The following is an 18,465-nucleotide window of genomic DNA, read 5'->3' on the forward strand; positions in this document are numbered from 1 at the left end:
GAGCAGGAATGTCAAAGAAAGGCAGGTGGTGATGAAGCGGTTGGAATCTTTTATTGACAGTGTAGGTGGAGGTACACGAGAGATCTACTTCTGATTTGAATTGAACAGACCAAACAGGTGCATGACTAAAAGGAAGTTATTAAAAGTGAAATTCTGCAACAATCTAGCTACAGTCTGATGACATAGGCCTCTTTTGTACTTACACTCAGATCATACTAGTTTAGCTACTAGGTCCTAATACATTTACTCAAAACATAACTTACACATAATTAGCATTTAATGAAACAACCGTTCTAGGTGGCTCGTCACACTCACAAGGCCTCCCTAAAAGCCCTCAGATATATCCATTCCTCTTTGAAAAATATATCGCAGCGCGCGTCTGTGCTGCATCACCCTCCAGAGATAACTACGAGTAGAATATAAAGTTTTGATCAGAATAAACAAAATCTTAATAAATTTCATCTAAAGTCCCTCTGCAATAGACTCTGCTGGACCAGGTTCTTGCCAGGTCACTCCCGGGAGTTGGTTTCCGGGTGCCTCTGAGCCGACTCCCCCGCCGCGACGCTCACAGCTTGCAGTGTACTGCCATGGCAGTGCCCGCGCCCGAACCGCCGCAGGGCTCCGGACGCTCACGCTCACCTGCTGGGTACTTAGGCAGGGGCACTTGCAGGGGTTGCCGACTTTAGACCCACACACTTTGTTTTTACAGTACTAAATATTACCACAGAAAAAATAGAAACAAAATGGATAGTTACACGAACCGAGTTCCCATTTGCAAATACATGAGCTCGTACTATGCCGATAGGACCGCTACCCGTGCACCCTCAACGCGCCCAAGGGGACGAGATGGGGAAGAGCTCCCCGGAGTTTGATCGAGAACCCTGCCGTCTTCGCCTGTCTCTCTTGCACAGTGAGTGCGATAGAGACGGAGCGACGAGAGCCGTGTGCAGAATCAAGGCGCAGATCCAACGCATTCTTCAGTAGATTCATTGCCGAAGGCCCGAAGGGCTCGCTCTTCCCCAACGCGGTCCCGCAGTGGCGGGGTGCAAATCTTACCGTATCATCTAGACTGAATGAATGAAGAACCTATTTCAGGGTAAGGGGGTGGGGTCTGGTCTGCCCGAGCCTGGCTCCTCAGCCTATCGGCAACGTGGCACTCAGGGAAGACCGGGGGAGGGGGACGGGTTCCCGCAACAAGATAAACTGAAACTAACAGTGGGGACTAAACTTGATTCTAAATTCATCAAGTGCGTACACGTAGGACAGCCCGGCCAGAGTGCCAGGGTCCCCGAGGTCGCCGTCGCGGTGTGGCTGCGGTCGTCGCTGGCGGCGGCCATGGCCACCACGGCCGCCATGGCCACCGTGACGAGGCGTCGCCCTCGCCGCGACGCCGACCTGCGGCCACTGGAATGGTCTCGCCGCCGCTTGCATTTTTAAATAGTTTAATCAATTTTCACTAAATGGTTAGGAATGAAACAGCAGAAAACTAGGACGAAAGCCGAGAGAACAGCCGGTGCCTGGGGGCAGGCCGTGGCGGGGCGTGGCGGGCGTGGCGGCGGGGGCGGCGGGCCGCGGTGCTACAGCGTTGTCGGGAACCCTGGCGGCCCTGGCGCAGGGCCTTCATGTCGGCGGAGCGAAGCGAGGAGCAGGGGCTAGGCCTCGGCCTACGGGGCCTTGTACGGGGCGGCCGCGGGGCCCTACAGCTTCTGGGCCTGGGCGATGGCGGCCGGGGCGGCCGGGGCGGTGGCGACGGGGGCGCTGCGTCGCCTGCGTCCGGGGCCCCCTGCGTAGTTGGCTGCGGCCAGACCCATCAAGTGCTTGGCGGCGCCCGCGCCGGAGAAGCCTCGAGAAAGGCCGAAGTCCATGCCGCGCTTCCTGCAAACAGACGGACAGACACTGTGAGCACCAGGAGCACCACGAGCACGGACACGGGGAGGAGCCGGGTACTTTTAGCAAGGGGCGGACCGACATAGATTGGGGAAGGGGGGCTAAACCAATTTGTCTGGAGAGTTGAGAAGGGGCGACAGGTGGAGCATTGTTTGGGCACTCCACCGCGGCGGAGAGGCGGAGAGGGTCCTGGCTGGCGCTCGCCGTTGGCGCGGCCATCCCTGCCGGGCCGGCCTGCTCGCGGACAAGTTCAAGTTGGTGCGGCCGTGCGGCCACTCACTCCCTCCATCGCAGCCTTCCCCGAAGGCGGCGGGACGCGTGACGCGTGTGACGAGGACGGGCCAATCTACTTTCCCTGTTTCGTGCCAGCACCGCCACACTGCCAGCGGGCGTGCTGCCATTGTCCAATTGTCGCACTCACTCACTCACGCCATGTCAGCGATGTCGACGCGCTCGAACGACACCGCGCTTCACCCGCCGGGTCACGCGTCACGGCACGCGGCACGGCCCGGTGGATTGGTGCTCACTCACCGAGCGACTTGGCGCAGGAAGCGCCGCCTCTCGCGTGTGAACAACGGCGACGTCTGCCGGTGACGCACAGTGGGCCAGAAGACCGGAGGAGGCGGCCAAAACTCCAGACGCGTTTTGAGCTCCAGAGTCGCTAGCTGGGACTCGAACTGAACGTGTGACCCCACCAATGGATTCCTCGTTCGGAGAGCAATCCATTGGTGGGGTCACACGTTCGGTTTGGAGCTCAAAACACGTCGAGGCCGCCTCCACCGGTCTTCTGGCCCACTGTGTGACGCCTGCAGACTGAATCCGCCCCGCGTTTCGTCGCCCTGTCTCTCTCGCACCTACACGCGTCGCCCCATGAGAGCGACGAAAACAACAAAAACATCGGCGACATGACCGGCCTGCAGTCGAACGGGAGCGCAGGGAGCATCTTCCGGCTTCCGGTACCCATCCTCGTTCTCTTTCCAATTTACCGACAGCAGTGCGACGCAATGGCGCGACGCGCCTCATCACTTTTTCAGCGACTCCCGGCCCAGCCGTCCGTGCCCTGCCGTGTCTCGAGTTTCCGGGTTTTGGAGTTTCTTTTAGTCATCCCGGTCTCCAGTCCCTCACTCCTCTAGCCCCCCGCTGCCGCTGCTCGGTCCCTGCAACAGCACGCCCCTGCCTCCAGCCAGGCTCCAGTCATTTTTCCAGCCATTCCTCCAGCCATGCTACCAGCCAGGCTTCCAGTCTTACTACCAGCTACTTGCAGCTAGGTTATTGCGAGATGTAACGCTACTGGTCGTGCTCGTGCCTCCCTGTCCCTCTCTCTCTTTCTTTCTCTCCCTCCGCAGCAGTCCGAGGGGGCTCGTTTTAATTCACTCTGCAATTACCTTACACTTGTCCTGCCGGCCGTGCCGGGCGCGGCGGCGCCGCCAAGGCCAAGGCCGGACCGGAAGGGGGGAAAAGGCGGCCGTCGGCGGGAGTCGAACACGCGCCCCGGCTTCCCAGAACGCGAACCTCCCACCCTGCAGAGCCCTCCGACGGGGCGCGTCGGTCCTCCGTGCGGCCCTACGAGATACTGCAGCACGCCATGGACGCCATGCAGCGGCGACGCAGCGACCCCGAATTGCGTCATGAATTTTTGACTAGAAATGAAATAAAAAGGGCAGTCGGAATAATTTCCTCGCCAGCGCTGCTGCTTGATTAGGACATAACCCACCAGTGCAGGGGCGGGAGCGGTGGGGTGGGGAGGCAGAAGCGCCATCCTCATTTTTTTTGCGTCATCTAGATTAATTTCTCTCCGGCGTGGGAAGACAAAATGAAGCCATTTAGCACGCCGAGTTGACCCCTTCCCATGGGAACGTGGAGGGAAGACAGGGTTCGCGCCTTCATGGAGCACCGAGGCTGAACCCTGAACCTGGGCCCAGCGGGGCTGCGGCTCCTTGCGACGCATCCATGTGTTGGCCGGACCCGTGCGGGCCGGGGCAGGCCGAGGCGGGGCAGGCCGGGCCGGCCTTCGCGGTCCACCAGCGCGTGCTGCTCCACCCACTTGTGCGGCGGGCCGGGCACCAGGGCGGGGCGCGGCGGGGTGGCGGGGTGGCGGGTCCTGCGGCTGCTCCAATTTGGCTTATGCACAGACGGGCGCACGCAGTTAGGCCACCCCGCCCCGCCCCGCCCCACCCCGCCAGGCGGCGTGAAGGTCGCCACGCCGACGACGACGCCAACCCACTGGGGCTTCCCTTTCGGAAAAAGCGGCCGGCCGTGGCCGGTACTCGAACCCGATCCCCGGCATCGGCGCCGGGCAGGCAGGCAGAGGCAGGCAGGAAGCTGCCCGCTTGAACGGCACCCCATAATTCTCGTTGTTCGCGTGGGCGTGCTCGGCGCGCATGTCACCGCCCGGAGAGCAGAGGGGCCCAGAGGGGCTGTGCTGGCGCCCCGAGCCTCGCCCTCGACGCTCGCCGGGCTTGGCGGCCAGAGATAGCGGCTAAGCTGCCAGCGCGCCTCCAACAACGCGAGCATGCACTTGCACACATAAATGTGTCACGCCGAAATAAAAAGAATAAAAATGAGAAACCTAAAAAAAAACATCAACGCGGCGGCGGCAGCGGCGTGGCGTTCGATCCCCTTAACGATGTGGTGCACTGCAGACTGCAGTGCAGCCAAGCCCAAACCTAACAACCCCCATCCCAGCCCCGGGGCGGCACGGCGGCACGGCGGCGACCACCACCGCACCAGCAGCACCGGAGGCTCTATGTGCTTCTGCCGCTTGCTTGCTTGCGCTCTGCGGTCGTGTCGACATGCTAATCGGGGCAGGGGAGGGGGAGGGGGTGGGGGGCTGGAATGCGGTGGAGAAGAAGCAGCGAAGCAGCGGCAGCAAAAGGGGAGGGGCGAGGGCAGGGGGTTGATTTTGACAATAGAAACGTAAGCGTGAAGCGGTAATGATTGTTGACAGAGCGGGGCGCGGGCCGCGGGGCTGGAGGGATGGGTGCAGGGCGGGCCGTCTGCGAGTCTGCGAGTCCTCGCAGCAAGGCTGCGGGCAATCTCGTGCCGACGGTTCCGACACGGATGTGGTTCGAAAGGAGGGGGCGGCAGTGGGAGGGAAGGGGGCAATGCGGTCCAGGCGGGGTTGTTCGAAGTAGTAGTAAGCGTCCCCCCTTGTAACAGCCGCCATCCTCATTGTAACATAGGCCTGTTCCAGTGGGGACCAGGATGGCTGTTACAATCAGGGACCTCTTACTACTCTGATGTGGATGGAAAAATGATGAACAGGAGGTTAACACAACAAGCACTGCCACTCCCACCGCGCCACCACTCGTATCCTGCAGCGCATTGGATGAGAAATGGGCTTGGAAACCCTGGGAATCTTCGCCGGCCGATCAAAACGGACTCAGTGACAATTGCGGCGTAAATCCGCTGCGTGCGCGGCGTGGCGTCCCCTTCATCGGGATGGCGCCCCCGCAGCGTGACGCGTGACGAGGCGAGACCGGGGAGTGTGACGAGAATCGCGAGGCCCTCATTTCAGTGCGACTGAGTCCTGACTGCGGCGACGTCGCCGCCGTCGTCCATCGTCCGTCGCGGCGAGGAAAAGAGGAACAGAAAATTGCCCCTTTTCCAAGGATTTGAAACGACCGCCACCTTACCGCGCCCCACCCCGCCCCACCTCGCCCCGCTCGTGGATTCCCCGTCACTTTACACGGCAATAACGCGCAGCTCGGCCAAGTTTTCAAGTATGTCTCAATTAGGCGAGGCGTCCTCTCCGGCTCGCTGAAGCAGCTGGAGCGTCCTCCACCTCACCCCGCCCCGCCCCGCCCCGCCTCGCCTCGCCCCGCCCCACCCCGCCTCGCCGTGTGTCATAAAATCACATTAACCATAAACGCCCTTTCTTTTACGCCGAGGAGGCCCGAAGTGGGTTCGCCCACCACGCCACCGTAAAGTCTAAAGTTGTGGCGGCGCGAAACTGAGCACGTCGGGTGTTTGGAAATCGCGGTCTGCCTCTGCCTGGCCTGCCTGCCGAACAGACGCAGCCGTGCGTCCCCGCACCGTGGCGTGGCGTGGCGTTGCGCGCGCCGAGGCGGCTGTAATGAATCGCCAGGTGCGCTCCACGTGCCGCAGCGCTCGGCCATTCCCGATCCAACAGCGTATGGAGTGGCTTCGGACGAGTGGCCGAGTCGGAAGCGGCGTAGTTTTCCACGCCAGGTACCCGGGTTCGAATCCCCACTTTTCAAAGTGGTTTTTCTTTTTTTCCTCAGACGTCATAGTTCCGCCGCTTGCTCGCTCGGCGCCAAAGCGGTCCCGCACCACGACAGGGACCCGACCTCGCTCACCGCAGCACCCCTCCTGCACTAACACACTTACACTCGACCCTGGCAACGGGTCGACAGGGTCGCGACAGGGCCGGGCGGGATTATGCGGGTTATAGGGCGGGACTGGAACACAGAGGGGCAGGCCGGCAGGCCGGGCAGGTGACTGCTGATGAGCCCCGCCAGCATCCCGACCAGATTCCAGCTCGCTGCGTCTCTCTCTCTCTCTCTCTCTCTGTGCGTGAGTAAAAAGGGGGAGGGGCATGCGTGACACGCGGGCCAAACACGTGCACGTTGTCGCGCCTCGAACCCTCCGGCTGACCCGGTTATCATTCGGGCTCAACTACGCTTAACTACGCTTATTCGGCCCGTCTACGCCTGGCGCCCGGCCGCGCGGTTCGCGCCACTGCCCCAGCGCCACAGCGCCGCACCACTGGCAGCGCGGACCTCACTCTGCATCCTGTTGTGAAATCAAATTAACACGAGCCGGGCCCGGTCCAGCCGGGAGGCCCGGAGGGTTCTTACTCCGAGCAGCGCTTCGTGGCTCTGTCTCTCTCGCTCCTTTGCGGGGTGCCACTGGGGTGCGAGAGAGACGGAGCGACGAGAGCCCCGTCCGGAAGTAGCCCCCCTCGTAAAACGAACAAATTAAAACTTGTATAGTTTTTATTAGTTTTTTAGTAAATTTTGTTAAATTTTAAAAATTGAATTAAATTTGACTTAACTTAAGTATTTTTAATTAATTTTCATTTGCAAAACTAGAATTTGTTAATCTTTGTAAGCTGCATTTATTCAATTTAATTTAAGATTTAATCAAAGCAGCTTACAAAGATTATCAAATTCTAGTTTTGCAAATGAAAATTAATTAAAAATACTTAAGTTTAGTCAAATTTAATTCAATTTTTAAAATTTAACAAAATTTACTAAAAAACTAATAAAAACTATACAAGTTTTAATTTGTTCGTTTTACGAGGGCCGCTGGCGGAAGGCCGGCTGAACGGTCGTCTTTGCGGGCAGCGCGGGGCAGCGCGGGGCAGCGCGGGGCAGCGCGGGGCCAAGCAGACAGCCGGGGCGGCGGGGTCCACGGCGGGGTCGGCCCCAGCCGAACTGGCTGGCTGCTTAAAATGCGCATACGGGATTGAGCTGCTGCACTGTGTAGCCTCGTGGCCGCGCGGCCGCGTAGTCTGCGGTCCGGCCGGCCGGCCTGCCAGGACGGCGTGGAAGAGTTGATGCGGTCGAGTCAGTCGGCCCCCGGTCTGCTGCTTGTGCCGCTTGCGCCACCTGCCGAGTGATTTCGAAGCGCCCTCTTGTCGCTCTGTCTCTAACAGCACTCAAAAAAATTTCAATACAAAATTCTGTAACATGGTTACGCAGTAATTTCCACTACAAATGTTACAGAATTTTGTATCAGCACTGATATAAAATTTTTTATCACGCGTTTCGGTAAACTGTTTCCCGGTTACAGAATTCTGCAATGAAAAAATCAAAAAAAATTTGTCGTTTTATAAACAAAATTTGAACCTCAACGATCGTTCATTCCTACACATTCACTCCGTCGCTCCTGTACTCCCGAATACCCGGAGAAACCGAACTGCGTTCTCCGGAACCAAACCCCGGGTTTCCCCGGATTGCCAGCTCGGCATGCTACCGCTTGCGCCACTGCGCCGGTGGGGAGGAGGCCTCAGACTGCGATGACCCGAGCGGGCACGCTGCACGCCCAGGTAGTGGTGGGGAAACGAGCCCTGCGGCGCGACAGTTAGAGTTCCTCGCCCGAAGCTTCTAAAGTACCATGCCCCACGTTAGATTTTTTCGCCCGATCAACTGTGATTTTAAAAATTAAGCTCGAAATTTGACTTTAAATTTGCGTTTTTAATTTTTGCATCAGACGATATGTAAACTTGTAACGATATGTTACGGTTTTCTGTATCAGTTACAGTTATTTGCATAAAGATCGCATTTTTACATGGAACTATATCACTGATTGTGAATATTGAAACAAGAAGTACAGAATTTTGTGTCAGATTTAGAATTTTGAAGCACTGATTCGTAAATTCGTAACATTCTTGACGTGATACAGAATTTAGGATCAAGGATACAAATTTTTGTATCCGACTGACGTGTTACAGAATTTTGTATCAAGATCGTTACAAAATCCTATATTATTTTTTAGAGTGAGAGCCACTGCAGAGCGCCCGCGAAGCCCTGGGTAGGCAACGCGGCGACGCCGGTGTCGTGCGGGCTGGCCTACCCTGGACTCCACAGGCGCTCGGCCAGCCTGGCCAACCTGCAGACGGATTCCGAGCGTCGTTTCGTCGCTCTGTCTCCCTCGCACTCATGAGTCGCTTGGTGTGAGAGAGAGACGACCATGTTTTGGAGAGTCTGAGCGAGGCTGGTTCCCAAGGGGTGACCCACTGTAAAATTTTGTGTACAATGATTGTGTGAATGTGGAAGAATGTGCAAGATTTCTGACGTTTTTGCCACACATGTTGCCTACTTACAGGCGTTTTTGCCACCTGAATGTGGAATGTGGTCAAATTTTGTACAACGAATGTGGGAAGTTGTTCCCCCCTCGCTGGTTCCCCTGTTCCGACAGAGTGCCGGGGCCGGCCGGGGCGGACGCCGGGCCGGGGCGCCGAAAGCGATAACTTTTTTAACGGCCCCAATATGGGGATTTGGGCCCCGGCCTCGCGGCCTAATCCTGGCGGCGCGAATTCGCGGCGCGTAATGGCTTTAACAGGTGGTTCCGAAGGGAGACGGGCAATCACGCAAATGAAGCACTCCGGATGGCACTGACGTGAGAGGGAGGGAGCGAGAGAGACAGCGTGTCCTCGCGGTGTGCCACATGCAAATGTGCACATGCGTCAACCGAACTATGGAGGGCTGTAAATCAATGGCAAACGCAATTAATTTCAAGTGTCAACATCGGTCGGCGTCTCCGCTGGCTCCGCTCGTCAGACGGGGCTGTGGGGCCTACAGTGTGGGCGTGGAAGTGGGCTGCCTCCGATTTTGCGCGCTGTCTCTGTCACTCTCGTCGAGCGGCCCGACCGCCTCTGTCACTTGACACTCGGGCAGACAGACAGACAGACAGACAGACAGACAGACAGACAGACAGACAGACAGACAGACAGACAGACAGACAGACAGACAGACAGACAGACAGACAGACAGACAGAGAATGTGGCAGGCTGAGCAGGTAATTTGGTGACGGCGCGTCACACAGCCTGGTGTCACTGCCGTCATTTTGGCAGGCCGCCCTTTGCAACAGGTGTGAAAGGAGGCTAGTGAAGAGAGAGAGAGAGAGAGAGAGAGAGAGAGAGAGAGAGAGAGAGAGAGAGAGAGAGAGAGAGAGAGAGAGAGAAGAGAGACGACGAGACCGCAATGTAGTGGGTGGTCTGCCTATGCGAATGTGGACGTTTACGTGAGATAGCTCTCGCGCCTTCACGTTAAAAACGGTACCTGGTTTTCCCAGGAACCGCCTGGAAATCGCCTATACAATCACCATTGGCTTCCTGGGAAAACCAGGTTCCGTTTTTACCGTGTTGTTAGGAACTGTGGAACGCGACGTATTGGTGGTGCGTCCCTTTCACCAGCCTTGAAATTTACTTAAGTCAAAAACGGCATCGCGTAGCTGTAGACCAGGCCGTCCAAGGCCCCCGCCCACCCACCGCCATATTTTCTGCTCTTTTTTCGTTTTATTGAGAAAGCTTGAACCGCTTGAGTGAGTGCGGAAAAGCCGTTTTGAAAGTGGCACAAGGCGACAAAGGTTTGTTGCGGCGCTGCAACGCGCTGCGGCGCTATCTCGCTTCTTTCGAGTCATTTCATCCCGACGGTGCCGACGGTGCCAGCGGACCGCTTAACACCTTCGCGCCGAAGCTAAGTTTGGTGGAAAAGCCTAGATGCCGAAGGTGCTAACTTCCGAACCTTACGTCGCAACCACATGGCACATGGTTATTCGGACTTGGTATGACCACCCAAACACCATGCGCCAAAAATCTCCTATACGAGAACCATGTTCTCGTGTCGGCGTCTGAGCCTTTGCCGTACGAGAACCATGTTCTCGTACCGGCTGAAAGGCCACAATTGGTGGTAAAGGGATAATAAAATTAGAACTCACCAAAAAAAAAAAAATAGACTCAGCCTCTTTACACCGGTGCGAGAACATGGTTCTCGCACGATAAAAGCCCAAATGCCGATACGAGAACATGGTTCTCGTCGCGAGCTTTTTTCGTTCAAAACCTCTAGAAAAGATGGGGTAACTCGGATCAAATAAGCGATGCCATATTTGGCACGAGAACCATGTTCTCGTGCCGGCAGGAACGGATCGCAAACACGAGAACCATGTTCTCGTACCGGCGGGAACGCCACTTCACCAAGGTAAAATCACAAAAGTACGAGGACGTTTTTTTGTGAATTTACCTTGGTGAAATGGCTTTCCCGCCGGTACGAGAACATGGTTCTCGTGTTTGCGATCCGTTCCTGCCGGCACGAGAACCATGTTCTCGTGCCAAATTACATGCTAGAGACTTAAATTTTTAGCCGAAATGTTGGAAATTTTACGCAGATTCCGAATATGGCATCGCTTTTTCGATCCGAGTTACCCCATCTTTTCTAGAGGTTTTGAACGAAAACAGCTCGTGACGAGAACCATGTTCTCGTATCGGCGTTTGGGCTTTCAGCGTGCGAGAACCATGTTCTCGCACCGGCGCGAAGGTGTTAAACATTAAACGCCCCGCGCCGCCCCCCCGCCGCCCCGCGCGCGGTGTAACAGTGGACCACGAGTCGCTGAAGGGAAGGGGTGCGGGAGGCCTTTTTCCACTGCGGGTGTTGGAACGTCGGAACATGCCGACCCGCGAGGCCGCGACACGCTGGCGCGAAACGAGGCGAAATTTGAATTTGCAGCGGTAATGGTACAAGGCGCGTCTGGAAATAAGCGAGTCTCACTTCCCCCCAGCCATGCCCCAGCAGGCTCAACAAAGTTGTTGCTGCTCTCGTCGCTCTGTCGCTCTCGCACTCGGAGGGCCCCCGCGTAGGTGCGAGAGAGACAGAGCGACGAAGCGCACCACGCGGAGTCGGTTCGTGTTCTCCGGCGGCACGGCCCCCTTTGACGCCGTCGCTGGATCCGCCCCTTGGCAGTGTACTTACGCCTCCTGCGGCACGCCCTGCTCCGCTCGCCGCAGCTCCGCTATCCTCTTGAGCAGCTCCACGAGGTCCTCGGCGTCGATCTCCCCCGGCCTGGCGTAGTTGTACACGGGCTCGCTGCAAAAAAGAAAAAAAAAGAGAAAAGTCGAGAAGGTTATTAAAATTAGGAAAGAGGAGGAAGCTTGTTGGCTGCACCTCGCCTCTGCCCCCCTCCACCACTCCGTTCGATTACAGCATTACAACCGTGCGACAGAGACGGCGAATATTTATGCCATTGTTTTGCCGCGCGCCGCGCGCCGCGCGGCCCCCGGGTGGCATTTGTTTCCTTCAGTGGACTGACTCCGGAGAGCCGGCCTTTTCGTCGCCCTGTCTCCGTCGCACTGACGGGGTGCTCCCTACGGGTGCGAGAGAGACGGAGCTTCTCTTTGGAATCGCTCGCGCCGCGGCGTCCTGTTGCGCCTCGCGCCTCGCCGTCCCCAGCGCCAGCCAGGCAGGCAGCCAGCCAGCCAGCCAGCCAGCCAGTCACAATGCAATTCTTGGTGATAAATGAGTCCCTCTGCACTCAGGCCGACTGCGCCTCACTGCGTCTCGCTGACTGACTTAGTCTCCTCGCGTCGCGAGCAGCAGCTGCCAAGCCGGCCTAACCTCGTCTAGCGAAATCAACGCGCTGCAAGCTGCAGCTTAGCGGTCGAGCACGCCGCGTCAAAAAAAAAAAAAAAAAAAACACGCGTTGAATTAAGAGGAGCCTGAAATGTGTCGCAGGTCCACGGCAATCCTGCGCTCACGCGGCGTCGCGTCTCGCCGTCTTGTCCGAAGCTGAAAGGAGTCTCGGCCGAGGCGCTCTCGTCGCTCTGTCTCTCTCGCACCCCTGCGGCTCGCCTCGCGTGCGCTGAGCGTGCGGCGAACACGACTCTCAGTCTGCGGCCGGGCCATGGCCGGGCCGCCCCGTAAAGCGGCCATTAGGGCCCATCCTGTGGTCGCGGCAACACGCAGCGGGACGGGGTGCGTTCGAATCTCGGCAGGGCCTTTTTATTTTTCTCTCTCTCTCTCCCGCTCCCCACCGCGCGGTGCCGTGTCGACGATAAGCGGAACACTCAACTCGCACGGCGCCGGTCGGGGACGTCGGAGAGCGGACCGAGGGGAGGGGGGGAGGGGGTTGTACAAACTCCGGGCTGGGCGACGCTCGGGCCGCCAAAGCCGCCAAAGACCCAGAGCGGCTCGCTAACCGCTTCATCTCGTTCTCACACGGCAGGGGCGAGCCCCGGGCTGCCCCTCCCCCAATTCCCCACTCGCCAAATTCGCGACGAACCGCCCGGCGGCTGAACTGTGAAACTGGCCCGCCTCGCCCACTTGCGGTTCCGCGGGCAACAAATTGCGCCACGCCGCGCAAGCTCGCGTCTCTCGCAGACTGATTCCGCAGAGTCGTTTCGTCGCTCTGTCTCTGTCGCACTCACGGGGCGCCCCGTAGGGGTGCGAGGGAGACGGAGCCGCGCGGCGGGCGTGTGGCAGAGATTCACGTGTTTCCTTCCCCGAATGCAAATTAGTCTTTTGCAGTGGAGGTGAAGGGCCATCGTCCCGGCGTCTTCCACTGCCGGCGTGTCCCACAGGCCCAGAGGCCGTATAGCGGAACGGCCCGAGGATAGACAGAGAGAGAGAGAGAGAGAGAGAGAGAGAGAGAGAGAGAGAGAGAGAGAGAGAGAGAGAGAGAGAGAGAGAGAGGAGGGGGCGTCTTACGCATTCCCTTTGTCGTGTTTGCCACCCTGGTGAATTATTCCCTGCCGAGTTGAGCCATCCGAAACCTTGGTCCCTTGCAATGTCGTCGTTCGGCCGGTCGCTGTGCAGCCACTCGAAACATTCACGGACCTCGGCGTCTTCGATGATTGTGTGCACTCACTCTCGAATCAAGCTCATCACAAGAGGCATTTTGAGCACGAAGACGCACTTGCAAAGAAAAGAGCGTTTCGCAATTCACGAACTTTTCTTACAAACCGAAAAGTTTGTACCTTACAATTGCTTAGAAAGGTTATGAGCGTGTGCCAGACCAGAGTCGACACGGGTTTAAAACAAGAACGAAACAAAAAGAACTTAACAGAAACAAAATAACGAAATGAAAACTAAAGTTGTGAATTATGTTGGGGGTGGCATAGGGGGAGGCAGCGCCCCGGCGAGGCGTATCGGTGCATCTCCATTTGCCGATCGCCCAGTCCGTTTCAATCTGCCGTTGCTTGCCCCGCCCCGCCCCGGCCCGCCCCGGCCCGCCCCCCGCACCAGCCCGCCCCGCCCCGCCCCGCCCCGCTCCACCACGCCCACACAGCCCAGCAGAAGGCCGTAAAGCGGCGGCACAGAGCAACAAATGCACGCTTGACCCGTCCGTCCACCAACGCAAAGGACTGCAGACAAAAAATAAAGTGTGGGAGGCGACGCCACAAAGCACGGAAAGGACAATGTCTTTTTAGAACAAAAAAAAACAATCTCCTGGTCTGTTTGGAACTTTCATGAGACCTGCAAGAACAGCTCGTTTCAATCGGGTAACTACAACAACAACAACAGTAGAAAACAGCACAAAAAGGATGATGGAAAACTGGAAAAAGAAATCACTGAGAATGAAAGAGAGCGAGGGAGACGGAGCAATCCATCATTGTCTTGCCTTCACAATGGGAAGCCTTAGGGCGCCATTTTTTGTTTCGACAGGCCGCCTCACAGTGCAGTGCCACTGCCCTCCACATGGAAGAATGAGACGCCATAATCTTTAAATCCACTTAGCCTTATGAATAAACCGGGGGGCCGGAGGCGGGATCTCCGTTCGTGCATCCTTCTGGTCCTGCCAGACCCTCGGTTCTACGGGGCCGGCGACCAGGACACAGCACGGGACACCCGGGAGGTGAGCCCTGAGGTCGCAGGAAAGGGGTGGGGGGGGGGGGGGGGGGGCTGCGTCATCCCTGCTCTCCACTCCATTCTATCCCAGCTACTACCCTCGGATTAGTTCTGATTGAATTTGTGGCCGTAATCACACAAGCAAGAACGCGTTGCTAGCGTCGCTGGAACCTGGCGAGGCGGAACACCGTGTGGGCCGAGGCACGCCCAGACCATCATCGCGCTCACACACTGTGCGGCCTGAGCCGCGCTTATGCCGCGTGGATCGCCGGGGATCATAGGCGGCCGGGGTTTTCACGACGCAGTGAGCCCCAGATTGCATTTCCAGCCGAGTCGCCACTCCAGGGTCACCACTTCAGGGTCGTTGCGAAGATGAGTCCGGGCAAGTCCTGTTGGCAACCGTTCGACACGTGGCTTCTGTCGTTACATACTCATGCTGCAACACTGAGACGCTGGAGTGAGGCTGGAGTGACGCTGAAGTGACGCTCGAGTGACGCTGGAGTGACTCTGAAGTGACGCGTGAGTGACGCTGGATTGTCGCTGGATTGACGCTGGAATGATCACCCGCTGGAGCCTGGCCTTCTCAGTCATCACTTGCTTGCTGTTGCCGCAGCGTCGCTGCAGTGAGTGACGCCTCTGGAGTCTGTTGCTGGAGCAAGCGCTGGAGCGTGCCACTCCCCGGCCAGGCTGCTGGAGAAAGTGCGCGCTGCCCGCGGCCGTTGCCCGTCCATTGTGAACATTCTCTCTTTCTTCCCGCCGCCATTATACGCGGGGCTGGGCGGCAGAATAAAATTAAATTGCGTCGCGAGCGATAGCGGGCACGGCCGGGCATAGCGCAGCATGGCGAGGGGGCTCACGCAATGAGCAGTGTGGTGGCGTCGGGGCAGCGCGCCCCAGCGCCCCCGCCTTCATATGGCGCCTCTATTTCCATTTCGCAGCCGCGCGGATCGTAACGGGTGCAGCGGGGCGCCACGCCGCGCCACGCCACGCCCAGCAGGCCGCGGCTGGAGTCTGGAGCCTCCAGGCGGCACGTCGGCGCGAGGCATCACACGTAATGACGGGTATTGGCTGGAACAAGGCGGCCACTGCGGGGCTGGAGCGGCTGGAGTCTGGAGGCTGCGGGGGGCCGGAAGGGGAGAGAAAGGCAAAAGGGGGTGGCTGAGGCCAAAACCTTGTTTTGTTTTGTTAATAATGAGAACAACAACAACAACAAAACAGATAAAAATATTTTTGTTTTTGTTTTGAGATAACACACGGTGAAAACGGTTTCTGGTTTTCTAGTATAGAAAACACGTATGCGATTTCCAGGCAGTCCCTGGGAAAAGCGAGAACCGTTTTCACCGTACACGTTACAGTATTTCGACGTACAGGTAACTGCGTCGCGTAAAAAGACCTCCTTGCCGCAGCGCGCAACAAGGCACAACACGTGTGTCTGCAGTAAAGGTGGGAAGTCGGCCTCAAAGTTTGTGGCGTTTTCGGCTCCAGAGAGTGTGTCGTTCGCGGCGTTTCAAGCGGCGTTTCAAGCGGCGTTTGTCAAGCCAAGCTCTTTGGCACTGGCTCTTTGAGAGAGAGAGAGAGAGAGAGAGAGAGAGAGAGAGAGAGAGAGAGAGAGAGAGAGAGAGAGAGAGAGAGAGAGAGAGAGAGAGCAACAACGTCATGGTGCTGACCGCCCGGAAGGCTCTGGCTCGGGGTGGTTCGGCCGGAAGCGGTCCGGCAGGTAAACCGAATGACTGCGCCCCGGGACCACTGGTGGGGCGGGACGGGGCACTGGCAGCCTGGCAGCGGGCCAAACAGCCAAAACAAACTTCCCGCCTGCGTCCGCCTGCGTCCGCCTGCGTCATCTGGGTCCACCTGTGGCTCCGGGACTGTGCGCCCTGGCGGCCCTGGCGCCGCACCCCCTCCAGCTCATCAAGACAACGTTTTAATCCGGCTGGCCGGCCCGGCCCGGCCACAGGCTCCACTTAAGCCCGTCGTCTGCGGGCAGTGGCGCCACAAATCCGGTTTCTCGATTGTTGCGGCGCCGTTTGCAAGACGAGGTGAACACGCTCTCGGGGCTTCACCCTGCCAGTGTTGTGATGGCTCACTCACTGCCGAACGGAATCGGTCACAACCAATGCGACCTCCAGGACGGCGATGTCCCGTGCATAAATTTGAACCAGAGCCTTCCATCAGCCCAGATCTGGGACTCGGAGCGACTGCGGGGTCTGGAATCAATCCCCAGGGGCACTATCGGAAGGGTCGCGAAGGGACGGTGTCGGCCCCTCAGACAGACAGACAGACAGACAGACCGGCGGTAATGACGTCACTCAGGACGTCGTCGTGCGCTCCACGCGTGATGGGCGACAGGCCTTTTGCAGTGCATTTTCCTGCAACACTTTGGCGGCGCGGCGGGGGGCGCTGGAAGCGGCGGGAGAGGGAGAGGGAGAGGGAGAGGGGGAGAGAGAGAGAGAGGGAGGGAGGAAGTCGGAAGAGAGCCTTGCGGTGCGCTCGCCCCTCGGCGCGCCTCGGCGGCCCCACTTTCCAACAGACTAAGTGTGTTGTAGTATAAATTAGGCATGCCGTCGAGACTTGCGCCGTGCGACGACGGTCCGGTGCGCTCGGCGGGCTGGGGCAGGATGACGTCAGAGGGCGCCAAGCAGGCTGCCGAAGAAACTGCATTAATCCCCGGTTTACTTTCTTCACCGTTATTTGGGTTAATTAGGGGTTTCGGCCAAGCTACCGAGCGTGGCGTGGTTGTTGTGATGCTGCCCGGGTCGTCTCGGCTCCCCGCCGGTGGTCCGGGTCCTCGGTCCCTGGGGGTCCCTGGGCAGCCAAAGCTGCTTGCCTAATAATAGGCGGATTGATTATTTAAACCATCGCTGGCTTTCCCTCCAATTTAGAGCGGCGTCTCCTACACTACCGTCGACGGGCGGGGCGTGGTGGCTCTGCCTGCGCCCTGAGGCGACCGTGGTGACAGCAAGGCGACATCGTCATCTCTCTCGCTCCCCTGGGGTCCTGACGGGTGGGTGGGTGAGAGAGAGAGAGAGAGAGAGAGAGAGAGAGAGAGAGAGAGAGAGAGAGAGAGAGAGAGAGAGAGAGAGAGAGAGAGAGAGAGAGAGAGAGAGAGAGAGAGAGAGAGCGACGGAACGACACTGTGTGGGATCGCTTCACTGCCGCGGAAGGGCCGCTCTCAATTTGTCTCCGACTCCGGGATGACCTTGAACTTGACCTTGAACCGGGCCTTATTGGCGCAATCACTTCGTGAGCCTGGCCAGCCTGGCGCGCGGCCCTTGTGGAGCAAGATGCTGATTCCAACTCGGACTCACGGTGTAGGGGCGAAGGGTGCGAGAGAGACAGACTTGGGTGGCCTTCTGGCGGACTGCCGTGGGCGGACTGCTTACTTGCTCACGTACGGCTCATACGCCACCACGCTCGAATGGACGCCAATAAAAAGCAGCAGTAACGCAGAAGCAGTTGAAACTGCTGACCGGCTAGGAGGAAAAAACAATTACACGGGACAAGTTGGCGGAACAATTCGACGGGCAGCGAGGCGGGCGGACAGCGAGGACGGCCGCCCCCGCGGGCACGAGCGCCGTGCGTGTTGTTGTTTGTTTCCGTTTTGTTTTAATTGACAGTGTACTCACCCGCCCATGGGCGCCGCTCGCACCGCGGTCACGAAGGCGGCTGCCGCCAACACGGCGGCCAGCAGCACAGTGTAGGTCTGCATGTCGCTGTCCTGCAACAGAACCGCGGAAGTTGCTTTACAAACAAGCCGGAATGGAAGCAAAAACAACACAAAACAAAAAAAAAGAGCCAACTTAAGCGGCATGTACTCTGTGTCTGCTCTGCATCATCCCTGCTTTCCGCCAAAATAGTGACAATATAATCCCCTCGTGGTCGGAGTCGAGTTGATGATGCTGTTTTTTTTTATTATTTTTTCCAGCTAATCCGCAATAAAACGAATGCGGGTCCCGCGTCGGCAACGAGAGCAGAATGATCGGGTTTATCTCCCCTGAGCGCCGAGAGCGAGAAAGAGCGAGCATAAAAAGAGAGAGGCGCGCAGAAGCAACACCGTGCAGGTATGAAAAATTAACGAGTTCCAAAAGCAGTCACTGCCGCAGTTCGCTGGGTTTAACGGCAACTTGCTGACACCGGCCCGAGTGACCAAGCAGCAGAATGAATCCGAGGCGTCGCTGTATCTGTCTCTCTCGCACGCTTGGGGCGGACCGTGGGAGAGAGAGAGAGATACAGTGTAGCGCCGACGCGGCTTTTCGTCCCGACCGAGTCCCGACTG

General features: G+C 58.0%; 1 protein-coding gene across 1 annotated transcript; it reads right to left on the reverse strand.

Moving 5' to 3' along the window:
- Positions 1-29: 29 nt before the first annotated feature.
- LOC117652903 (diuretic hormone class 2) lies at positions 30-17,908 on the reverse strand. The gene is made up of 3 exons (XM_034398118.1): positions 17,816-17,908; positions 11,322-11,435; positions 30-1,875 (listed from the first exon to the last, which is right to left on the reverse strand). The coding sequence occupies exons 1-3, from the start codon at positions 17,896-17,898 to the stop codon at positions 1,698-1,700; spliced, it is 375 nt and encodes a 124-aa protein (XP_034254009.1). The 5' UTR covers positions 17,899-17,908; the 3' UTR covers positions 30-1,697.
- Between the last annotated feature and the right edge of the window lie 557 nt (positions 17,909-18,465).

Source organism: Thrips palmi, unplaced genomic scaffold, assembly GCF_012932325.1.
Source record: "Thrips palmi isolate BJ-2018 unplaced genomic scaffold, TpBJ-2018v1 HiC_scaffold_7, whole genome shotgun sequence".
Taxonomy (NCBI): Eukaryota; Metazoa; Arthropoda; class Insecta; order Thysanoptera; family Thripidae; genus Thrips; species Thrips palmi.